The sequence below is a fragment of the Tiliqua scincoides genome, chromosome 8 (assembly GCF_035046505.1).
Source record: "Tiliqua scincoides isolate rTilSci1 chromosome 8, rTilSci1.hap2, whole genome shotgun sequence".
Classification (NCBI taxonomy): domain Eukaryota; kingdom Metazoa; phylum Chordata; class Lepidosauria; order Squamata; family Scincidae; genus Tiliqua; species Tiliqua scincoides.
Genome location: NC_089828.1, coordinates 32,621,213 through 32,643,329, shown reverse-complemented (window position 1 = coordinate 32,643,329; position 22,117 = coordinate 32,621,213). Strand labels below are relative to the sequence as shown.

General features: G+C 46.2%; 2 protein-coding genes across 5 annotated transcripts; one reads left to right on the top strand and one right to left on the bottom strand.

Annotated features, from left to right (window-relative positions):
- The first annotated feature begins 824 nt into the window (after positions 1-824).
- On the top strand, positions 825-2,009 carry LOC136659170 (heat shock protein 30C-like). Its single transcript, XM_066636269.1, has one exon. The coding sequence runs from the start codon at positions 890-892 to the stop codon at positions 1,550-1,552; it is 663 nt and encodes a 220-aa protein (XP_066492366.1). The 5' UTR covers positions 825-889; the 3' UTR covers positions 1,553-2,009.
- Positions 2,010-3,965: 1,956 nt separating this feature from the next.
- Positions 3,966-22,073, bottom strand: FKBP8 (FKBP prolyl isomerase 8). 4 transcript variants are annotated; one of them, XM_066635702.1, is made up of 9 exons: positions 21,988-22,073; positions 16,628-16,953; positions 14,731-14,900; positions 12,734-12,822; positions 11,697-11,914; positions 8,871-9,043; positions 7,893-7,970; positions 6,371-6,508; positions 3,966-5,067 (listed from the first exon to the last, which is right to left on the bottom strand). In XM_066635702.1, the coding sequence occupies exons 2-9, from the start codon at positions 16,923-16,925 to the stop codon at positions 4,981-4,983; spliced, it is 1,251 nt and encodes a 416-aa protein (XP_066491799.1). In that variant the 5' UTR covers positions 16,926-16,953; positions 21,988-22,073; the 3' UTR covers positions 3,966-4,980. The 4 variants fall into 4 exon arrangements, with proteins under 4 accessions (XP_066491799.1, XP_066491801.1, XP_066491803.1 ...); XM_066635704.1 differs by having other exon boundaries at positions 22,030-22,052; XM_066635706.1 differs by lacking the exon at positions 21,988-22,073 and adding an exon at positions 21,658-21,679.
- Positions 22,074-22,117: the final 44 nt, after the last annotated feature.

The following is a 22,117-nucleotide window of genomic DNA, read 5'->3' as shown; positions in this document are numbered from 1 at the left end:
TCAAGGACCCAAGCTCTAAGGTCCACGATTCTCCCCTAACTTCCATTTAATCCTAACAACCCTGTGGGGGTAGGCCAAAAGAGGTAGCAGCCAGCCCAAAATCACAATGTGAATTCAGGGATTTGAACCCAAGTTCCTCCAACCCAGCCTGACTTTCTGATCAAAGCTGTGCCTTCAGTGCTTTGCCCTCCCCCCCCCCCAGTGCAGGGTATGGGTTAAAGTGGGGCAGTGTTCTAACCTCCTCCTCATGACCTGGAGAACATACTTGTTTGAGGTTTGGGGGATAAGTTGGGAAAAGCAGACTGCGCTCATAGCAACTGCCTTTCTGTCCATTGCATACCCCCCTCACAAAAAGCAACAGACTTTCTGGAACTAATTAAAAGTTTGGGGGGGGCTGCTATTCTCTCACTCTCCTGCCTGAGCAGCTTGTCTCATAGCTATCCTATACAGAGAAAATCGGAAAAGTATTTGACCTTCTCGAAGGTTCCAGCAAAAACTTGTGAGTGATAAGATTTTGCTGAAACCTTCCAGAAGACCAAATCATGTCCTGCTTTTCTCTCTACAAGCTGAGTTGGGGGGAGAAGGGGCCATTCCTTGGCCCCTTTCCAAAGCAGTTCCATTTCTTTGGAGAGGGTCAGCCAGCCCCCCTGCATCCGCCAGCTCTCGGTGGCTCTGGAACAGCCACCTTCTTTCCAGACATGTGCAGAAAACTCTGAGTCCTGTTACAAGCCGTTGCATCATGCTTGAAGCTGGGCCAAGACCTTCCCCACAGCACCATATATGGGCAGGGGAGGGCTGGACTCAGTTGGCCTCGCTCTGTTATATAAAGGCAGACACTGCTTCAGCCAGAACACAGCAAAAAGCCTGAGTTTTTCTGCTCTGTGTTGCCATGGCAAGCTACTCTCGACTCCTGTTGCGGATGCTTCCTGTGAGACGCTGGCCCTTGCCCGGCCTGGGCCCTGTCTGGATCAGTGACCCCCAGCCAGCTTGCAGGGTCCTGTGGCCATCCAGCCACAGCCTCATCGACCGGGTGGTGAATGACATGGAGAGGCAGATGCAGGAGATGGAGAAGATGAGTCGGTCCTTCTTCCAGGCCTCACCGCTTTGGGTCTGGGAACGTGAAGATCGCAAGGAGCCACGTGAGGAGAGTGGCGCCCAAGCCAGCGAGAAAAAGCAACTGGATGGGAAATACCAGTTCTCCGTGGATGTGGTCGGCTTTGCGCCAGAGGAGCTGACGGTTAAGCTGGATGGGAGGAGAGTGTCGGTGATGGCCAAGCGTCAGCGCGAGAGCGAAAGAGAGGAAGGCGGCTACTGGCAGGAGCATCAAGAGTTGCACCGGGAGACATTGCTCCCACTTGATGTGGAACTCCAGGGTGTCTCATGCTCTTTGACTCCGGAAGGGCAGCTGTGCATTGAGGCACCACGGTTGGCAGCATCCACAACCGAGAAGACCATTCCCATCAATGTGCAACAGGAGACACCAGCTACACCAGAGACGCCCAATGGAAAGGAAAAGAAGGAGGAGCTGGGGGACAAGCCAAGTGAGTCCTGAAATGAGCCGTAGAAACTATAGGCAGTGGCACCACCTAGACTCAACCAGCAGCTAGAATACCAGTTTGGTGGTTTTCTTGCTCCTCTCTGAACCTGCTGTATGAACCTACTGCACCTGCTGCTGTATGAACGTTGACTCTACTGTCTTCAATGGTGTAATAAATGACTTTTTCCATAAACTAGTGCATGTGATTGGATTTCTGTTTTTTCCCCTGCTGAAATTCATTAAGGTTAGGACAAATGAGACTTTTCTGATGATGCACTGGAAATAGGACTCAAAAAAAGATGCAGGTACAAATGTTGCCAGTTTGAATGGGATATAGCCATGATGTAACATTGTGGTACAGTCCAGGAAATGGGGGGTAGCTGATCAGAGCACAAAATGGGCATCATAAATTGCTTTCTGTATTATATTTTTTAAATTATGACATAATATATTGATGTATTAAAACATTAAATAGTGTCCTGGTCTTTCTTCTCCCCCTCTTCCAGTAAGGCAGGGTTCTCAAACTTCTCTGGAGTAAAACTCCTGAGGCAAGTCTTTGCAGGGGAGGGGACAAAGGCAGCAACATGATCCCCAGGATCACATCACTAATGGGGGGCACTTTTACTTAGAGGGCTGCTGCAACATCCAGGAGTTGCAGGGAGCCCCATGCAGCCCTCCAGGGCTCCCCAAGGCTTAGAATGTAAAAAAAAAAGCCATCACAAATCACTTCCTGGTTGCAACTGCAAACTGGAAGTGGTTTGCGATCACTTTTTTCCAAAATTCTAAGACTAGGGGAGCCCTGAGGAGGGCTGCATGGGCTCCCTGCAACTCCTGGATGTTGCAGCAGTCCTAAGTCAGTGGTCCCCAAACTTCACCCCAGGGGGTCAGATGCAGCCTGCAGCGAGCCTCTATCTGGCCCACAACCAGCCTCTTGACCCCTGAAAGCCCCTGGCCCACTGGAACTATGCTCTGGTTGCGTCTGGAGGGTGTTCTAAGGGCCAGAGAGGTTGAATGAATGAGCCCATTCATTCATTTATTCACACATCTAAGTTCCATCTCTAATATATTTATATAAATTTCATATTTAATTTTTTTTCAGCCCTCAAAACCATGCCAGACATTGGTGTGGCCCTCTGGCCAAAAAGTCTGGAGACCCCTGCTCTAAGTAGAAGCAGTCCCCTTTCGCCTCTGTTAGCAACATGATCTTAGGATCGCATTGCTGCCTCTCTCCTTCTCTTTAAGGGCCAGAAGCAGTGTTATACAAGCTGGTGGGTTGCAACCCACCAGTTTGAATACCACTGCAGTAACAAATTAAATTCAGAGTATTTTTTTCAAGATGGAAAAGCCATTTGGTCAGAGTTAGTGGGAGGAGCAGAGCAAACCAACTGGCTACCTCCCATTGAGCCCGATCCTGCAACCCAACAGTTAACCATATTTAACCACTGAATATTGCAGTTGACACAGGGAGGGGGAATTATGAGAAAAAATCATAAAGCATAATTACAGTAACTAACACTACACATTTATTCCCAATTTGAACCAGATGCTTCCAGTAAGTTCAGAGGTGAATTCCTGTTAGCTTTCTAAACATATAAGCTTGCATTTTTTGGAATGTACATGGAATCAAGTCTTTGAGGGCTGGTATGTGTGGAACTGAGAACTCACTCCCAATTCTACAATCAGCCATTAATGGCAGCAGGAATGAAAACACACTGCGACCTCTTCCAAAACATGGTACATTACTGCACACTGCTTGTAAAAATTTGCCTCTGTACCTTCCCATGAATTAGAAGAAGAGGGCAATCTGAGTTGGTATAACAAAGAAGCCTGTTTTATGGAGGGGGGGGGGAGAGGTTCAAATCTCAACCACAAAGAACCCTGGGATGTCCTGGGTCACTATCTCATTCCATAATTTGGAGTAAGATACGGTGGTGGCCTTAAAAGGAAATTTAGATACAGTCATGTAGTAGACAGAGAGGTCTGTCAATGGCTTTGTGAAACCTCACAAAGGCAGTCCACCACTGAACAACAGATGCTAGGAATCATCTGTGCCTTTCCTTCATACCCTTCTTGTAGGTTTCTCAAATGTATCAGGCTGGCTGCTGTTGAAAACAGGACGCGAGCTGGTCAACACTGGAAGCAGGATACTGGACCAGCCTTTTCACAGCCTTTAACTAAGCCACCTCACAGGATTGTTGGGAAGAGGAGAAATCAATGTTTAAACACAGAATGTGACAAGAGGGGAGTGAAGGTTTACAAAGCAGTGGCTCCAATCCATGTTGGAATCTGTACTTCCTCCCTCTTACCACCCGTACAAAAACCTAGCATTGGCTACATTTATGCTTATTGGCAGGGTGCTATGCCCTGTACTTTAACACTACACCGTTGCTCCATCAGCGAAGGAGAACCACTGCTTGGAATGCAAACCTGCTCAGAACAGTCACTTTATTAGAAGATTGTGGTCAGGGGGGTGTTTTTTTTCTTCTTCTTCACAGTCTGAATTCAAGAGAGGCAAAAAAATATATATATTATATATCCAAGTGAAGCATGACCAGCTGCGGTTGGCAGTCACTGATGCCAATGCAATGCTGGTGGCAAGGCCAAGGAAGGAACAGGGGAAGGGCAGGGGAACACCACCAACTTTTTGGAAGAGGAATTCACAGGGGGTGGTGGGATTGCCCAGATACCATGCTTTTTGGGCCACTGGAGAATGATGGAAGTGGGGTAGCAGAATCTCCACCACGACTGTGGGAGGAGAAACTGTCCATTTTAACAGCTGGGCAGAGGGTGTGGATGCCCAGCTGATCTTTCCCACTTCTGACTAACCAAAAATAAAATGGAGATGCTGTTAAATAGCCCTGAGCATCTCTAAGAAACCCCAAGCTCCTGCCAGTAATTTGTCACACCTATCCTCTACATGCTTCTCCAGGTGTCTCCCCCTGCCCCTCTCTCCTTCCCCTCCCCAAACTTCTGTAGCTCACCCTTTCCTGAGATTTCACAGTCAGCTCCAAGCCTCTTCCTACCTCCCCCCACAGCAGTTATGAGACTAATTCAAAAAAGAAATAAGGGCTTAGGAAAGGAGGAGGAATAGGAGGGTGGGGAAAAAAATAAAAACACGCACACAGAACTGTGTAGAGCGTCCAACACTTTCCAGTTTCCTTTGCCAAGAATAACATGCTTCTGGTCCTCCTTTTCCACTCCCAGTATTCCAGTCACACAAGCAGCTCTAGGTCTCTGTCCCCAACAGGGGCATATCCTGCTAAGTGACTTCACAGTTGATGTGGAGGGTGGGTGGGTAGAGCCTCCAGTCAGGGAGGAGCAAAGCCCCGGCCCCAGCCAATCTACAGTCCAAACGGTGTTTCAGACAAAGGCCAGGTGGGAGGGGGAGGGGGAAGGACTGGTCTTCTGATCTGGCACCTCACAGTTGCCACCAGCAGTGGACACTAGTTTCTGGCTGCAATGACAACAGACAAGGCCACGCCTCCCAGCGCTACAGCAGTGGCACCAAACAGCCACTTCCAAGGAATCGACTGGAGAGGAGATAAAAAAAACAAAAAGTATTCAGTTTGACAGGGGGGTCGCTGAGACCGAGTGCAAAATAAGGGTCATTTATGTTCCCCAAACCATAATTATTTGATTTAATTCCATTCTAAATTAACACACCTTAAGTGTTTGGTAAGCTGAAATTTCATATTTTGTGGAGCTACTGAGTTTCATGAATAATCATTTATCCTGCCCCCCTTCTGAGGACCATGAGCTGCAGCCACAGTTCTCCTCTCTCCCTCTTCACAGCCACCCTGGTAGAGTTAGGCTGCGAGAGACATATAGGGAACCAAACCAGCTCAAGGTATGCTACCACAACTAGGACTAGCACCCAATAAAATCAATCTAGTAAAACTTACACTAATAAGGCTACAATCCATTGAGCACTTAGCTGGGAGCAAGCCCCACTGAACTTGATGGGACTTCTGAGCAGACATGCATAGGCTTGTCAATTAAATCAATTAAATCTACATATTTTTTGCATATGGGGGAAAAAACAGAATGTTCTAAAGACAGTAGCATGTTGTCCTAGTTTTTAAGATGATGCATGTCTGTGTTATAGCAGCTGCAAGCTTAAAAGAGGCTCTTTTACCCAGAAGGTAATGTCTCCTTCTAAGGAAGTACTCAGTTAAGTGCATATATTTAATTTAAAAATAGTAATAATAATTCCCCAAACTGCTTCTGGGGCCCTGCCTGGGTCAAAATTTTGAGAAAGTAAAGTCAAGGATGCTCCCTTATTCCTGGTCCTCAGCAAAACTCAGTTGGGGCTTGACCAGAATCCCATTAGGAGTGATTAAAACAGAGCCCCTGAATCCACATAGTTAAAGTATAGAATCAGCCTGATTAATTGGGGACACCTTTTACAGTCCAATCCTGTCTATGTTGACTTGGAAGCAAATCCCAACAGAGAGACTTAAGTGTCAGGCAGGCACTGGACTGCAGCGCAAGTTGATCATCACCGACCATCATGCCAGTTCAGTCACATGGCATCAAAGCTCTCCCCAGCACAAACATGGTACAAGACAGAGAACAAAAACAAGGGAAGATGCACAAGATGCCATCTACAAGTATCTGAAGGACTGCCACACAGAAGGAAGAGAGGATTTGTCTGTGAAAGTGGAAACAGTGAGTAGGAACTACAGGAAAGGAGATGTGAGCAAGAAACGAGGAATGATTTCCTACTGCCTGGGCTGTCTGGCACTGGAACAGTCTGCTTTTTGAGGTTGTGAGCTTTCCACCTCTAGCATTCCAGGATTTTACCATCAGGCCATATTCCTTTTAGCCACCTACCCGGGATGACTTATCTTTACACTTGGCAGGAGGGCCACCTGAGCCAGTGTTCCCCAGCATCTTGCGGTACATTTCTGTTTCCATGCTCTTTTGGTCAGCATGCTTCTTCACCAGCTTTGAGAGCTCTGTGTGAATGGTCTGAAGGTCAATAGGAGAGAAGGGGGAAAACGTTTTAGAGTCACTGCCACCCCTCCTGTTCTCCAAATGGCAACATGCAGGACTCCTTCAAGGATGAGAATACAGGAAAGACTGTCTATGGAGGCTCCCGGTGTCCCTAGTCATCAGGAAACAAGCACTCAGGATGTGACCTGTTCAGGATGACTCCTTTGAAGATGCCAGCTGGCAAAATTAATTTACAGAGCATGCTGCCACCAAATAGGCAGACAGCAATTAGCTGAGATGGGACATTACAAGAGAATTTGACAGATCTGTGGAGAAGGGGACCATCAAGGGCTGTTGGTCATGGAAGTGCCTCTGAACATGGACATTCTCCAAATGTGAGCTGCTGGGGAACTGGGGGGGGGGGAGATGTATCACATTCATGCCCTGCTTGCGAGCTTCTTGGAGGCATCTGTTTGGCCACTACTGAAAGCAGGATGCTAGTCAAGAGGGAACCTTGCTCTTATTCAGATGGGCTATTCTTGCGTTCTTATGATTGCTTGATGGAACTGCAATGTTCAGAGGCACTTTCTCTGGCTTCCAGATTCTGGGGACACGCAGCAAGAAAGGACTGCTGCCTTTGTGCCCTGTCTATGGGCTTCCCAGAAGCCTCTGACTGACCACTGTTGGAAGCAGGATACTAAAGCAGACGTATCTTTATGTCCCTTCTCCCACCTGCTCAAGAAACTAGCTGTGGCATCCTTTACCTATTACTGAAGAAAACAAAGATACAAATGTTTGAAGTTGCCATACTGAGTAAAACTGTTGGTCCTTCTAGACCAGTCCAACACACTGCATGAAACAGGACTTCCCTTTTGCCAAGGCTATAAAGCAATGATTCCCAAACTCTTAAGCAATATGTACGTGCAGGGGTGGGGGTGGCAGCAACATGACTGCCACAACTGCAGTGCCACCAGGGACAGAAGGGGATTTAGAAGCCAGTGCTGACCTCCAGGGGGTGTGGAGAATCCCCGCAGACCCCTCTGCAAGGTTCCCTGCATCTCAGAAGAGTTCAAAATTGCTATTGTGACCTACTTCCGGTTTGCAACTGCAAGTAAGTCATGATCACTATTTTTAACTTTTCTGAGGCGTGGGAAGGCCAGTGCTGGTTTGGGTAAGTCTAAAACCCCCTTCTGTCCCTCGTGGGGGCATGATCGCAGTGATCACATCGCTGCCATCTCCCCACCCTGCCCCTTCAGACACAGGGCTTCCCAGTCCCCAGTTTGGGAACCTCTGCCATAAAGCAACAGAGACTGGTTTTCACAGAAGCACCACCTCCAGGGCAGTGGGCTGCATGGGCCCAATCCCGGGACAGCAGCTATTGAGAATTCCCAGTTCAAGACTCAGCACAGGTCAAATGTACCTTATTTGATGGCTCCAGCTTCAAAGCAACTTTTAAGATGGGAATAGCCTCACTGTACTCCCCTTGCTGGGCCAGGACCTAGAAGACAACACAGGAAGAAGCTTTGAAATGCACCAGAGAGATAGAGTAACACATTGGCTAAGAGAATGACACAGCAATCATTTCTACTCAGAAGTAAGTTCTCTGGGCAGCCTAATATGGGAATAAATCATATTGACCTAATCTGCAGGACTGCAGACAGGACAGACATCACAATTTCTTGCGCAAGACACTGAACACTAAAATTCTAAACAAACCCTAAGAATTTTGTACTTTACAAAGCTACAAAGTTTAATTAATTAACAACTTTTTAACTAACTAAAAAGCTGCCTCCACTTAATCATGTAATTTTCAAAGTATTTTTTAATAAGAGTACTTTTAAAAACTGCAGATGGCAGACTTCTCAGAAGCAGCATTCTCCCTCCTCTTTCACATCGGAGGAAATTTTCCCAATATGAAACACTCCCCATTCTCAGAGGGAATGTCTCTGAGATGAGGGAACACACAAGAGGGGATGTCTCTGAGATGAGGCTCTCTTCTGTATGTAAGAAAATGGGGAATACCTCTTCTAAGATGGAGGAATTCCTCTTCTCACATAAGGAAGAAATGTCTAAGATAACTTCTTAAAAGGCAAATGGCGCTATTTTAAAATAATTAACCACTGTTCTGAAATCTGATGCCTGATTAATTGGGAATGGGATATTCTTAGTCACAATTTTCTATGTTACAGAACAGGGAATGCCTCTTCTAAGAAATTGCCTTCTACAGCACATTCACACATGACCTCAAAAACCAAGTATGCTTTGTTCTTTATAACCATTTTCATATGCCAACTTAATCTACCAAGATCCTTTTAAAATTATCATAGACACTCATGATGAGCAGAGGAATACTTAGGAATCAGCTAACAACAGATACCCATGCTTGAAACCTCCATACCTTTCCTTTCCGAAAGAGAGCCTTGATGTTATCTGGCTGTTGCTCAAGCACTTGGTTGCAGGATCTCAAGGCTGCTTCATAATGGTCCAGTTTAAGCTGAGAAGCAGCTAAATTGTTCAAGCATTTAATCTTCACTTCCAGCAATTTGGCCTCTTCCTCTGGGCTGAAGTCGACTGTGGTAAATAAAGGGGTGGAGTTAGTCTGGAAAGGGATGGGGCTTCACATCAGGGACTGGGCTCCCCCTAGCACAGCCATTTTCAACCTTTTTTAGCTCATGGCACACTGACAAGGCACTAAAATTGTCAAGGCACACTACCAGTTTTTTACTTACATTAAATTATGTATTATTTCCCCAGGAAATATTCCTGGGGAAGGGGGTGGGGGAGAAGAGGAGAGAGAAGTGCCAATTGCCTGCTTGTGTATCTGAGAAAAAAGAGTGCAACCAAAAGCCCAATCCTATGCATGCCTGCTCAGAAGTAAGCCCCATTTTAGTCAATGGGCTTACTTCCAGATGAGTGTGGATGGGATAGCACCCCCAGAGCCCAAGCCTATGCATGCCTGCTCCAAGTAAGCCCCATTATAGTCAATGGGGCTTACTCCCAGGAAAGTGTGGATGGTATAGCATCCCCAGAGCCCAATCCTATGCATGCCTGCTCAGAAGAAAGCCCCATTATAGTCAATGGGGCTTACTCCCAGGAAAGTGTAGATAGGATTGTGGCACAGCGCCCTTCCTCTAAAAGCCCCAAAGTGCAGGGAAGGTCGCTTTGGGGAGTTGCAGGCAAACTGGCAAGGAAAAGGGACTTTCAGGGACCCTGAAACTTTAGGTTGGGGGCCTCAGTAGACTTGCTCACTATGTACCTGCTTGCCTGCTTCTGGATCCCTCTTCTCACTCACTCAGCAGCTCCCACCTCCTGGCTCCTCCAGGCTTCTCTTGTTGGCCAATCATCATGCAGGCAGGCAACAACCTCCATGCCCAACCCTATGCATGTCTACTCAGAAGTAAGCCCCATAGTAGCCAATGGGGCTTACTCCCAGGAAAGTGAGGATCAGGTTGCAGCCCTCAGTCAGGCTCAGTAGCAGGAGCAAGCTCCAAGAGGACTCTTCAGCTGCTGCGTGGGATGCAAAGTAGCCCTGACCAGCCCCTTCCCTGGCAGCTCCCTTGCTTGTGCTGCCTGCCGTGGGAGGCTCAAAGCAGCTGCTTCTCCCGCACTCGGGCACCCAGCTGCTGCCTGCCTCCTCTGATCCTGCGGCACACCTGAGGCAGCCTCTCGGCACACCAATGTGCCACATCACAGCGGTTGAAAACCGCTGCCCTAGCACATACAGCAATGTTTCCAAAAAGCTTCTTATAACCATCAACTCAAATGCAACTTCCTGACAGTCTCCCCTCTACCCCACCCCACTCCCCAGCAGCTAAAACCAAAATCCTCTCAAATCAAGTGCTTAGAGGTGGCTAGGAGATTCCAAAAATGCCCTAAAAATCTGCACCACTTATGAAATCTCTCAGTCATCTCTAAACACTGGACTTGAGATGGCTTCAATTTCAGTTAGGTGACGGAGGGGTTTCTATATCAGAAAGTTATACATACTTGCAAAACTGAAGCAGGGATTTGAGCTAAAGTTTTGGGGATACTAGCTGAGGGCAAGAGGCTTCTGCAAAATCACCTGTGAATTAAAAACTTGATTTTCAATTTTTCTTTTCCTTTTAAAGCACCTGCTTATGTAAAGAATCATGTGCTGTGTCACCAGCATCCACAATACCTTATAATCAAGGTTACCAGATACAAAGGGGAACAGACTGCCTATACCAGGGGTGTCAAGCATAAGGCCAGCAAGCCAGATGCGGCCCTTGGAAGCTCTTTATCCAGCCCTTGGGCTGTCCCAGCACCCAGCTGCTCTTTGCTGTTGTGCTGAGGTGGCACTGCTGAAAGGGCAGCCCATATAATTTCATATCTTGAAAATATGATTCAAGATTTTCTTATTTTATTTTCTGCCATTCGCAGTTAAATATGAAAAAGAGCTCATTTCTGGTCATGACCTGCTTAACGACATCACTTCCTGCTTAATGACATCCAGCCCTCAGCAGACATAATGAATGCTATTCGGCCCGCTGTATTAAATGAGTTTGATATTCCTGGCCTATACTTTTAATCATCGTATAGAAAAGGGAATTTTTGGGGGGTGCAGATCAACCTGGAAGGGTTTAAAAAGCTGCACCTGCCAAAAATTCCCTCTTCTATACAGTGGTTAAAAGTATAGGCACAACATTCCCCTTTGTGTCTGGTAACCCTACTTATAATGTTACAGGCATCTTTTTCTTTACAGAACATTAATGCCAAATTTCTAGCTCACACTCTGCAAGGTTCACCTGCTCAATGCCTCCCAAACATTTTATACCCAAAGCATGGCTGTTTGTTTCTTGGTTAAACCTAGTGGCATGTATCACTCTTGCCCTCAAGAAAGAGATGCTTGTGTGTCTCAACAAGCCTCCAGCACAAGGAGCAGGCGTCTGCCCCCCACCTTGAAGCTACAGGGCATTCCAATTTTTATCATCTCCTGGCATCTCACTTTCTCCTCTACTTGACAGTTAAATGGCTCAGGGATGGGACTGTGCTTTCTGAACAATGATGATACCCTTGGAATTCCCCTGTAGCCTGCCTTGCTGCTGATGGATACATCAGGAAATCCTGGTATGTCCTTACTGTTTCCCCTGGAGAGCTCACTGCCACATAATACACTGGCCTCAGCCAGACCTGTAGTGAAACACTTATTCCCCCACCCAGGTCCTCAGATGGAGGCTATCCCCACGCTGTGAACACTGGGTACCTTTTGAACTGGAGCTGATGACCTTCAGGGCAATGTCATAGGAGTTGATGGCCTGCACATAATCCCCTCGCTGGTAGTGGACGTTGCCATGCTCCCTTTTCTTGTTGGCTAGTTCAACTTTCTCATTCCCATTAAGGAGCTCCAAGTCCGGGGCATCCTGAGCTGCCAGCAACTCCACCTCGAGACTGAGTGCAGTGTCCGGTGGTACGTCAGGGCTCCTGTTCAGACAGATCCGAATACACCTTGCTGTTAAAAGCCTAGGCCTTGCTTGATCAGTTCAAAAGCTCATCTAGTTCAGCATCCTGTCTCCAACAGTGGTCAGCCAGTTGCCTCTGAAAATTCCACCTCCCTCTGCTTGACTAGAATCCAGAATTCTGAACTAGATTGCCTCTATACACAGAGACTGCTAGCCATTGATAGAGACTGCCATTAATTATTCCAATCCCTGTTTACTGAGTACACCCCTGGATTGGATCACAGGACTTTTTAGTCAAGCAGCCCGCTTGCAAAACTGGTCAACCAGATGCCTCCAGGAAGCCCAAGAGCAGGGCATCCATCAATTTGTCTAATGCCCTTTTAAAGCCATCACTAGAAGTACCGACCATGGTAGGAAACAGGATCCCCTGCTAATGGACCTTTGATATGATTCAGCAGGGTTATTACGTCAAGCCAAAAACAAAAAAGCCACCTTTAGATCCGACCTTGCAGCAATGTTAATTACAACTTGTACAAAGCACTCCTTTTTCTTTGTCCTGAGCTTACTACTGATCAGCTTTACTGAGAGATCACAGAGTTTCAGTATTACCAGAAGGAGAAAACACAACTCTCAACATAGTTATTTCACAAACCTCTATGCAAAACCCATTTGTCAACTGGTTTCCCCAGAACAAAGAAGCTGAAATTCTCCAGTTTTTCCTTGCAGGAAAGGAGTCTGATGTACTTAATTAGATCTTAGCCCTCCCCCCACTGCCTTTCAGAAGGTCCTCTTTACCAAGGAATGGATCTTCATCCTTCTTTCACTGAACCTTCCCACATACCTCCCTTGGGAGCCAAAGCAATATTTTGCATCAGATAGAATTAGCCCCGTCTCTCCCATCTCCATCAGCTGCACACACAGATCCAGAGCCTGCATAGATAGGAGAAAAAAAATTGCTTGCTTAGTAAGTTAGCATCCTGAGGAAGGAAAGTTGAACCCGCTACTCAGATAATTTATTTAACACATTTGTACTCCACCCTTCAGTCGACAAGGCTCCCAGGGAGGCTTACATAAAAATCAAAGGGAAATCATAACAAAAAAAGGGGGAAGACTACGATATGCCGAACTAGCTTCTTTCCTCTTCCTCCTCCTCCTCTCGGGTACTTGGTGTTTCTTTGGCTCACTGTGAGGAAGGAGTACAGTCCAAGCCTAAAAATATTCTGTGAGAAGGATGACTGTGGATGCAGTTCAATGTTTAAGCTGGGGATGGGGAAAGATGGTCATTTAACCGGGATTCCCTGAAGCCCAAATAAATTTTTATTTTTTTAAGTGTAGTAGAGTGACACACAGCTGGACATTGTATAGAGAAAGAGGAGAGAGCAGCTTACATCCCTTTCCTATAATACAAGAACCCAAGGTCACCTAATGGAATTGATGGACAGGACAGACCAAAGAAAGTCCGACACACAATGCAGAATTGACCTATGAAAGTCAGTGCTACAAGAGGTAACAATGACCACTGCCTCAGTGGTCAGTGGAATTAGAACAATTCATGGAGGTCTGTCAATGATTATCAATCATTAGGACAAAATGGAACGTCCCTATGAAGAAATCCACCTCTGAATACCAGTTGGTGCAGAGAGCTGTTGCCTTCCTGCCCTGCTTGTGAGTTTTCCAGAGGCATCTGGCCAACCATTATTGGAAACAGGATGCTGGAGTAGATGGACCCACCTTTGTCCACTACAAGGAGTGTCTTTATGTTCTTATGTAACTTGTAGTAAAAATCAAAAGCTGCCATTAGACAATTGTCTACAGGCACCTACTTGGATCATTCTATCTCATGACATCTCTATGGCAAAAATTCTAAATACTGCATGTTGTGCTAGCAATTTAGAACCATTGTGCAGACTGAGATTCTCACCTATTCTGCTTCAGATTGCAGGTGCACGGTAGTAACCAAGAGCCCAATCCTGAGCTTGGTGCGCCGGCTCACCGCCGGTACACACTGTCACAAACGTGCCGTAATGCATGTTTGCAAGCTCTAGACCTGGCGCTCTGCCAGCGGTAGCCCAACATTGGCAGAGAGGTAGGTGGGGGCGTGGTGGAAAGCGTGGGGGAGGCAGGGAAGAGGAATTCCAGGGCAGGGAGAGGGCATTCCGAGGGGAAGGAGTGGGGCAGGAGGGAGGTGGGACCAGTGGAGCTTTGCTCCACTGGATCCAGAGCCTCTGTGTCGGGCTCACCGCCCAATGGGGAGAATCAAGTAGCCCCATCATGGGACTACTCACTTTACCCAGGGGAAGAGGACGAAAGTCTCCTACCAAGGAGCCACTGGTGGCTGCCTGAAGTGCACTGGATGCGGCGGCAGCCATTTTTGGCGCCGCTGTAGTCCCAAGCAGCTCAGGTTTGGGGTGTTAAAAATCTTCCCTATAAAAAAACCAAACCACCATACACCAGTTGTAATACATGAGCATGTTAGAGGAAAAGTTTAGTATAGTTATTTTGCATGGGGATGCATTCTAAAACATGACCCACACAGTGAAGTCTCAAATGGAACAATCCAGAATTGTAATACTTCACACTGCATAATGGGTGGATTGGATCCAAGAGTTAAACAAAAGTTTTACATGGAAAGTAGTAGTAAAGAATTCAATGAGGTATGTGGGTGCTTATATTCTCAGCACAGCAATTCCAGCGCAGTACCCAATCCCACTGTCCATTTAAATTATTTAATGGGGGGTTCCCATCCCTCATGGTTTCAGCAGTAAATTTTACAGCTGTAATGTTTGCTGCCCTGAATGGCAATGACGAATTCTGCAAGTTTTTATTAGAGGCACACACCTGAATGATGTCACCATCGCCCACCGAAAAGGTAAGGCTGGGGTTCTCTTCCACCACTGTACCATCCTCCAGCATTACTTTTAGCCGTATAGTCACATCCTGGCCCTTGGTTGGCCGACTCTCCCAGCCTTGACCTGCTACAAGAACTTTTTTCTTCAATAAACCACTTCCTGGGGGGAAAAGCAAGAGGAGAGAAGGCATTGTGTTTGGAATCCTGTGTGTAATTTTGGTCATTCATCTCAAAAAAGTATATCATTGAGCTGGAAAAGCTGCTGAAAAGGACAAGCCCACACAGAAGGGCTGGGGACCTCTACCAAGACAAAAGGCTAGAACATTTTAATCTTTTCTCAAAAACCCCAAAGGGGAGATGTGACAGAGAGAAATTATTTATGGTGTAGAGCAGGGGTCTCCAAACCCCAGCCCAGGGACCAGATGCGGCCAGCTGTCAGCCTCTGTCTGGCCCACGGCCAACCTCTTGTCCCCTGAAAGCCACTGGCCCACTCAACCAAACTGAATCAGAGCTGTGCTCCGGTTGTGTCTGGAGGGCATGCTGAGGGCCAGAGAGGTTGAATGAATGAGCCCATTCATTCAATTATTCACTCATCTAAGTTCCATCTCTAATTTATTTATTTAAATGTTATATTTAAATTTTTTTTCTGGTCCTCAACACTGTGCCAGAAATTTGAAGCAGCCCTCTGGCCAGAAAGTTTGGAGACCCCTGGTGAAGAGAAAGGAGCAAGAAGCATTTCTCCTGCATAATGATGGAACTTGACGGGCATCCACTGAACATGGATTGGCCATAGGTTTCAAGGCAAATAGAAGTCATTCACATAAGGTTCTGTCCATTCCACAGGTGTACATATTTCATCCCTGTTGTGTATATGCAATGTTGGGCAGAAACAGCTAAATTTATTGAATTATCTGCCATAATACACCTTAGACAGTTAAAAATGGCAAATTCACAAGGAGGAAAAGAGGGCTAGCAATGACAATTAGATGTAAGAACTAAATGAGACCTCAATTTATAGAGGCAATCTGAGTGCTTACTGCTGGGGACAAACCACTGGGGACAGTCTTCACCTTTTCTCATGACTGCAGCCAGCACTGGCACTAAGATGATATTAAGGACCATTCAGACTACATTTTCATGAAGTAGTCATGCCAGGATGTCATCAATGACCAAACAGGCCCATGACATAGTCACTTTGCTGAAGCAGGCCTAAGTTTGGTTGGTGCCAAGATGGAAGACTCTGGGAGTCCTACATAGATTGCTGTGGGCAAAGGTCAGGATAACAAGTAAAATGCGTATAGCCCTATTCCAAATAACTTAAGCAAACAGTTCGCTGTCCCAAGAAACTTACAACCTGCATTTAAAATAGGGCTGATGGAAGGAAGGGGAGATGCAGGTATTTTTGTAGACCACGGTGTGTCTGAGAAGGAGAACACAACAGTGTTCAAACCCTTTAGTTACACCTGATGAACTTAAAGATACAAATCAACAAAAGGCAGAAAGTCTGGCTCAGTTGGTAGAGCTGCCGCCTTGTATGCCCGAAGATCTGCAGCTGCCAGTTTGAAACAACCGGAAGTACCCGAAAACTGATGACACGCTGATATACTGATGAGCTGACCCTCGGTAGCAGAGGTGTTGCCGACAAGTGGAGCATGGGAGGCGAAGGGCCAGAGAGAGGCCAGACTGGGTAGGAATCTAGCTGGAACGAGGAGTTCTATGAAAGACTAGAACTATTCAATTGTAAAAATCCCTACGGGGGTTTAGAACAGCCTGCCTATGTAAACCGCCTTGGATTAAAGTCTGAGGAGAAATCTGATGACCAAAGAAAGGCGGTATATAAATGCCTGTATAAATAAATAAATAATCCAAAAACAAGCAGGTTCTTACCCAGAACATCCAGCCATTCTTCCTCAGTTTTGGAGTCTTCCTTGGAAGGGTGAGCCGTGGTTTCTTGGCTGGCATCTTTGGTTGGCAGTGTCTTGCTTGTAGGGACATCCTCCAGTGGGGGTAGCCCGCTCAAGTCTTCCTCTCCATCCCCGTTATCATCATCCAGGACTTCAAAATCTTCCCCACTGTCCAGCATGGAGGCGTTAGTTTTCGCCAGCTCAGGCGAGGTCAGGTCAACAAGGCTGGTGCCAGCCCAATCCGCAGAAATATCCTCCAGGCCGTCGCCCCCAGAAGCCATGGTGCCAACACGGAACAGATCAGCTGAGCTGTGAAGAGAAGCAGGGAGACCTGTTAAGAAGCTGCCCTATCACAATACCCACATAGGAGGTCTTTCTCCAAAACCCCCAACAAGCCACCTCTCTCTAATTCATACAGACTGTTTACTAAGTTCATAAAAATTCTAATATTTGCTATAGGACAAGCTTTTGGGTCTTTCCCAAAAAATGTGAATCCTGAGCATCACAACCATAAGCTAAGCTCTGTTGGATCAGAGTAAAGGCCAGTCTAGTCCAGATTCCTGTTTCCCACACTGGCCAAGCAGATACCTACAAGAAAGACACAAAGGCATCAGCTTTCACCTGTTGTTGGCTGCCTGTGATTGGTATTCCAAAGTAGACTACCTCTGTGCAAGAGGCTCCATCTAGCTACTACAGCTAATTACTGATAAACCTGCCCTCTGTGTATTTATAACTGTCTTGTTAGACGAGACAAAGGGATCATCCTTTTTCTAGCCAGGGAATAACATGCATTTATTTAAGTTAGAAGTATATAGGCTTAACTTCAATAGGGTAGACAGATTTAAGAGGTTGTGCAAAAGCCTTCCCAGAAAAGGAAGGTTTTGAGGTAAAGATCAAAAATAACCCAGAACCCTTGGCAGATGAGCCAGTGTGGGAGAAAAGGTCCTTTAAATGTTAAAAAAATAAATCAAAAGCCACAAGTATATCCAGATCAACTTTAAATTAGCTCTGCTTCCAGTTTAAAAGACAGATACATTCAAAATGGAGAGGCTGCCAACAGCTTGTTCACAAGTGGAAGAAACAAGCCACAGAACAGGTAGTTTTGCAGAAACATAATATGCTGTGTAGCTATTTCACTGGTCACGTGCTGGTCGTGTGCAAAACCACAACAACAGTGGAGGACAGTAAGGAGCTACAATGACCTCAAACACTCATGACAAGTTCAGACTTCAAAACCAAAGACAGCATTATTTAGCATTTTTAAAGTATCCAAAGGACCTCTGCTGCAGCAATCCTTACAACAACCCTGTAAAGTATTACTATTACCTCCATATTACAGAGGAGAGGACTGAGGTTAGCACTGCAATTCCATGCAACATTTTCCTGGGAGTCAGTCCCACTGAACACAGGTAATTTCATCTCAGTAAATGTGCACAGCATTCTATCCCCCATTTCTACTTATAGACTGTAAGCCTGTTGGGGCAGGGACCTGTCCTTTTGAATACAGTCACCAAAAAGAGATCATAGCAGAAACAGGATTCAACCCGAGGAGCTCCTGATTCATATCTCAGTTGCTCTGCCACTACTTTAAAGTTGCACATCTTTAAAGAGCAGAGTTGATGTATAGCTGGAAGCACAGCCAAGCCCAAGCTCTGTACTTTATCCTTCTTGTCACTGCTAGAAGAGATGGTGTGTCAGTTTCTCAATTCCCATTAGCCTGAAGTGCATGTGGGGACAAGGAAACACATCCCTGCACATAAACAAGGAACAAACACCAAAGGCTTGAGGGAAGGCAGTTTGGGAAAAAACATGTTTGGGCAGGCCATGGCCCAGCGTCGATTAACTGGCTGGACAAGGCTATGCAATTTTTACAGACAGCTCGGTGGGCTGAAGATGCTACTGCTTCACGCCAGATTGGGAACTCATAAAAACTTGGCCATCCAGAACCTTGTTCTGGAGTAGCAGGTTTATCTGGTTTGTACCACTTAGACCTGGCTGAATGGTGCTCTTTCCCAGTTTTGTCTGCCAGGTTGTGGGATGCTGCAGCAGCTCTGCCTGCAGGGGTGAAAAGGCGCAAAGAGCTATTGTGAGTCTATCCCCCTAGCAGGGTGCCCAGACGAGTAGTCATCCAGGTTCAAGTGCCTGTTCCTGAAGTTAGGTGTACAGGACAAGGTTGGGATTCAATTGTTGAGCTGCCTGCCTGAGCTGCTGGGGGAGATCTCAGGAGTAGCACTGGAGCCCCAGACTTTATTTGGGGGGCCTTTAAAGTTCATCCAGAGGCTCTTGCCCCTAGTATGGTTCAGGAATGACAGCCATAAGCCTGTCTCAATTCACAACAGCTCCCACGCACAGGGCAGCCCATATTTTGGTTCTATTCGCTGCTGGATTAGATGATGGTGCTCTGAAGGTTGAGGAGATTCAAATTACTCCTCTGTCACATCCTGTTTATCAGCTTCTTGGAGATATGGCTGGTCCCCACTGAAAACAGGGTGCTGGGCTAGAGGGAGCCACATTAACCTGATCCAGCACAGTCATTTCTTATTGCATGTTCCAGTGACATACTTGGAAGCCAGTGGTCTAATGGGCAAGGCTGTGTGTCTTTCTGAAATCCACACCCTCCAATTCTGAAATCCTATACTGGAAACAATGGAACTCAGAGGTAAAGCAGGAATAATAGCAGAATCCTACATAGCTCCTTATCTGGTCAACTGTGGCAGGCATTGCCTTTGAGAGTCAAAGCAGGAAAGACAAAGGTCTTGGTAAACCATCAACCTGACAGAAGTTATCTTGTGGACTATGAACTTGCAGGACTTCTTCATAAGTCTGCATTAAGAGTAATCTATCCTGGTCTCTTGCAAAAACAAACAAGAGAGAAAATTTTTCTGCATTTGACATTTTTAAAAAGTCCTCTATTAAATGAGACCACATAGCTACAGATCAGGAAGTTCCTGGTCTCACATCTTGTCTCTATCACTCCTCCTCAGCCTTTCCCATCCACAACATGGGGATAAAAATACTGGCCTATCACATGGGCATGTTATTAAGACTCCAGCAATGATTACATGAATCACTCTGAACATTCCAATTATTTTATTTGTATCCCATTCTAAGAACATTCTGCTGTTATTATTTCCCCCTGCACAGGTGCAGCAGAAAGATAGCAAATGAAGATTAGCAGCCTGATCCAAAGCCAGTTTGCTGCAGAATAAGCCTCAACAAGATTTACGTCTTAACAAACAGGTTTAAGACTATGATTTGAGACTGCAATCTACTAGGATGCACGTTCCACACGACTTCACGAGCCTTATTCCCAATAAAAACATATTTAGGATCTAGGCTACAAAATACAAATAAGAACCTGAGTGCTCAAGAAATCCTAGAGAAATTAGCTGCAAATAGTACCCAAGAGAGGCATCAGGTTAAGGCCTGTTGTGGCCAAAGCAACAGAGTCTCTTGACATTAGCAGACTGAATGTGGCAGAAGCTTCCAGGGGCCAGGGTCATATGGTAGCTAGCAAGCTCTCCAGGCCAAGAGAACTTGGCTACAACAGATCTTGCACAAGGCTTTTTTTGCAGTTAAGAATGAAAGAGAAATGGAGGCATCTGAATTAAAGGGAGGTTTAGGCAAGCAGGATTCACATGCTGGTGCAACTTGGCCTCAAATGTCATCCCCCCCCCCATAGGGCTCTCAGATGCTGATCATAATCCTTAAATCCTCTTGCTTAAATTGATAGCAGAGACCAAACAACCTTACACTGCTACCAACATCAACCCTTTGCAACTTTTTCTTTCCAGTACTTTTGTGCAATGCACAACACTAATCAACAGCCTCTCAGTCTTGAGTTCAAAACACAAGTATCAATTTTCAAGAGAAGGAAAAAAGTTTAGGGGGGCCCTAACTAGGAATGGTTCAACTGTAATTCTCAAACAGCTGCTTTAGCTTCTCTGGCTAAACCAAACCCCTTCACTGTATTTCAGCAAATCACAACTACCCCCCCTATAGGATTCCCCCTTCCCCCCACCTTCCTCACAACACTCACCTGATCCCAGGAAAGATCCTTTGCCAGCCCTGCCCCCTCAACTCCCCATAAAGCTCAGCTGACTACAGAAAGCCAATGCCATAGGCTGCCTAAGCTGTTTTTCAAAGCTTCCCAGCCCAAATTTCCCCCTCCCTCCAGCTGCCTTTGCAACAGACACCTCTTAAAGGGGCAGGAGCATATTTTTGTTTAGGAGGCAAGTATATTGAAAAGAAGGTTGACTTTCTAAAGTATGTCTTATATTACAATATATTTTACGAGTAACCATAATGACTAAAATATAATAGTAAAGTAAGAAGAAGGAATGAGCTAACACCCATTTCTGCATTAATCTGATAAATTCAAGTTGCAGCTCTAAAGTTTCAGAAAAAGGCTTTGACGCTTCTTTTGGAGCAGGGGATGTATTTCTGGAGTTTGGATTATTTTTACAGCATGTTGTACATCCTATTAAGATGCTATATGGAGAGGATAAGGGCCCAGTCCTACCCAATTTTCCAGTGCTGGTACAGGCCTGCCAATGAGACATGCACTGCATCCTTGGGTGGGGAGGCAATCATCAAAGTCTCCTCAAGATATGGGAACATTTGTTCCCTTACCTTGGAGCTGCATTGTGGTTGCACCAGTGCTGGAAAGCTGGACAGCTTTACTGGGGTGAGGGAAAAAGAATGCTTCACACACATTATCTTAACCCAGGCAAAAAGATTGGGGCCCTAAGACCAGCCTATCTTACAGCCTATATTAACCCACTATCTTTTGCAAGTACCAAGAGGCCTTTTTTCTTCTTGCAGGGAGGGAAAAGAGCATGATGTTAGCTTCTCTTATATGGAGGAAATGTAGTCAGATGTGCCCATAAATCCAAGGGAGGCAGACTTGTGCCTGTTCTATTCTGTGTATGTGTGGGATCACATTTTATTGCTCAAAAATTCATTACAGAAGACAATCAGACTCACACACCACAGCCTGAATAAAATACACACATTTGTGGAGAGAACTACAGCAGCATCCTCTGAAGAGGAAACCCCAGCAGCAGAGCTTCATCAGTGCTGAATCTATGGGGGGAATCAGTATATATTCAGCCAATCTTTTGGCCCAGAAGTTCACATGAGAAACAGCCTAATGCCTGTCTACTCAGAAGTAAGTCCCACTATAGCCAATGGGGCTTACTCCCAGGAAAGCCTGCATAGGATTGCGGCCAAAGGCACTCTGTGCATGCCCAGAGGAGCCAAGAGGATGGACCTGGCTACTACTCCGTCAGGGATGGAATGCCCTCTGCCCATGCTCAGAAGCCCGAAGCTGGCTGCAGTTACCTAGAAGTGCGCTTGCAGGTGCCTAGAGGCCTCTGCTCTCACCCCTGCCATGCAGATGGTGGTGAGGCTGGCTGGGGGTGTCCTGTTGTCTGGGAAGGAGACGCCTCCGCACTACCCAGAGCCACTCCCA

Bases quoted from the DNA above. Each gene is read 5' to 3' on its own strand.
- LOC136659170 (XM_066636269.1), top strand. From the start codon at position 890: ATGGCAAGCTACTCTCGACTCCTGTTGCGGATGCTTCCTGTGAGACGC.
- FKBP8 (XM_066635702.1), bottom strand. From the start codon at position 16,925: ATGGCTTCTGGGGGCGACGGCCTGGAGGATATTTCTGCGGATTGGGCT. The intron at 14,901-16,627 runs GTAAGAACCTGC...TTTTCCCCCCAG, and splicing joins AGAATGGCTGGATGTTCTGG to GAAGTGGTTTATTGAAGAAA. The intron at 5,068-6,370 runs GTAGGTGGCTAA...TCTCCTCTCCAG, and splicing joins GTAAAGATAAGTCATCCCGG to TCGATTCCTTGGAAGTGGCT.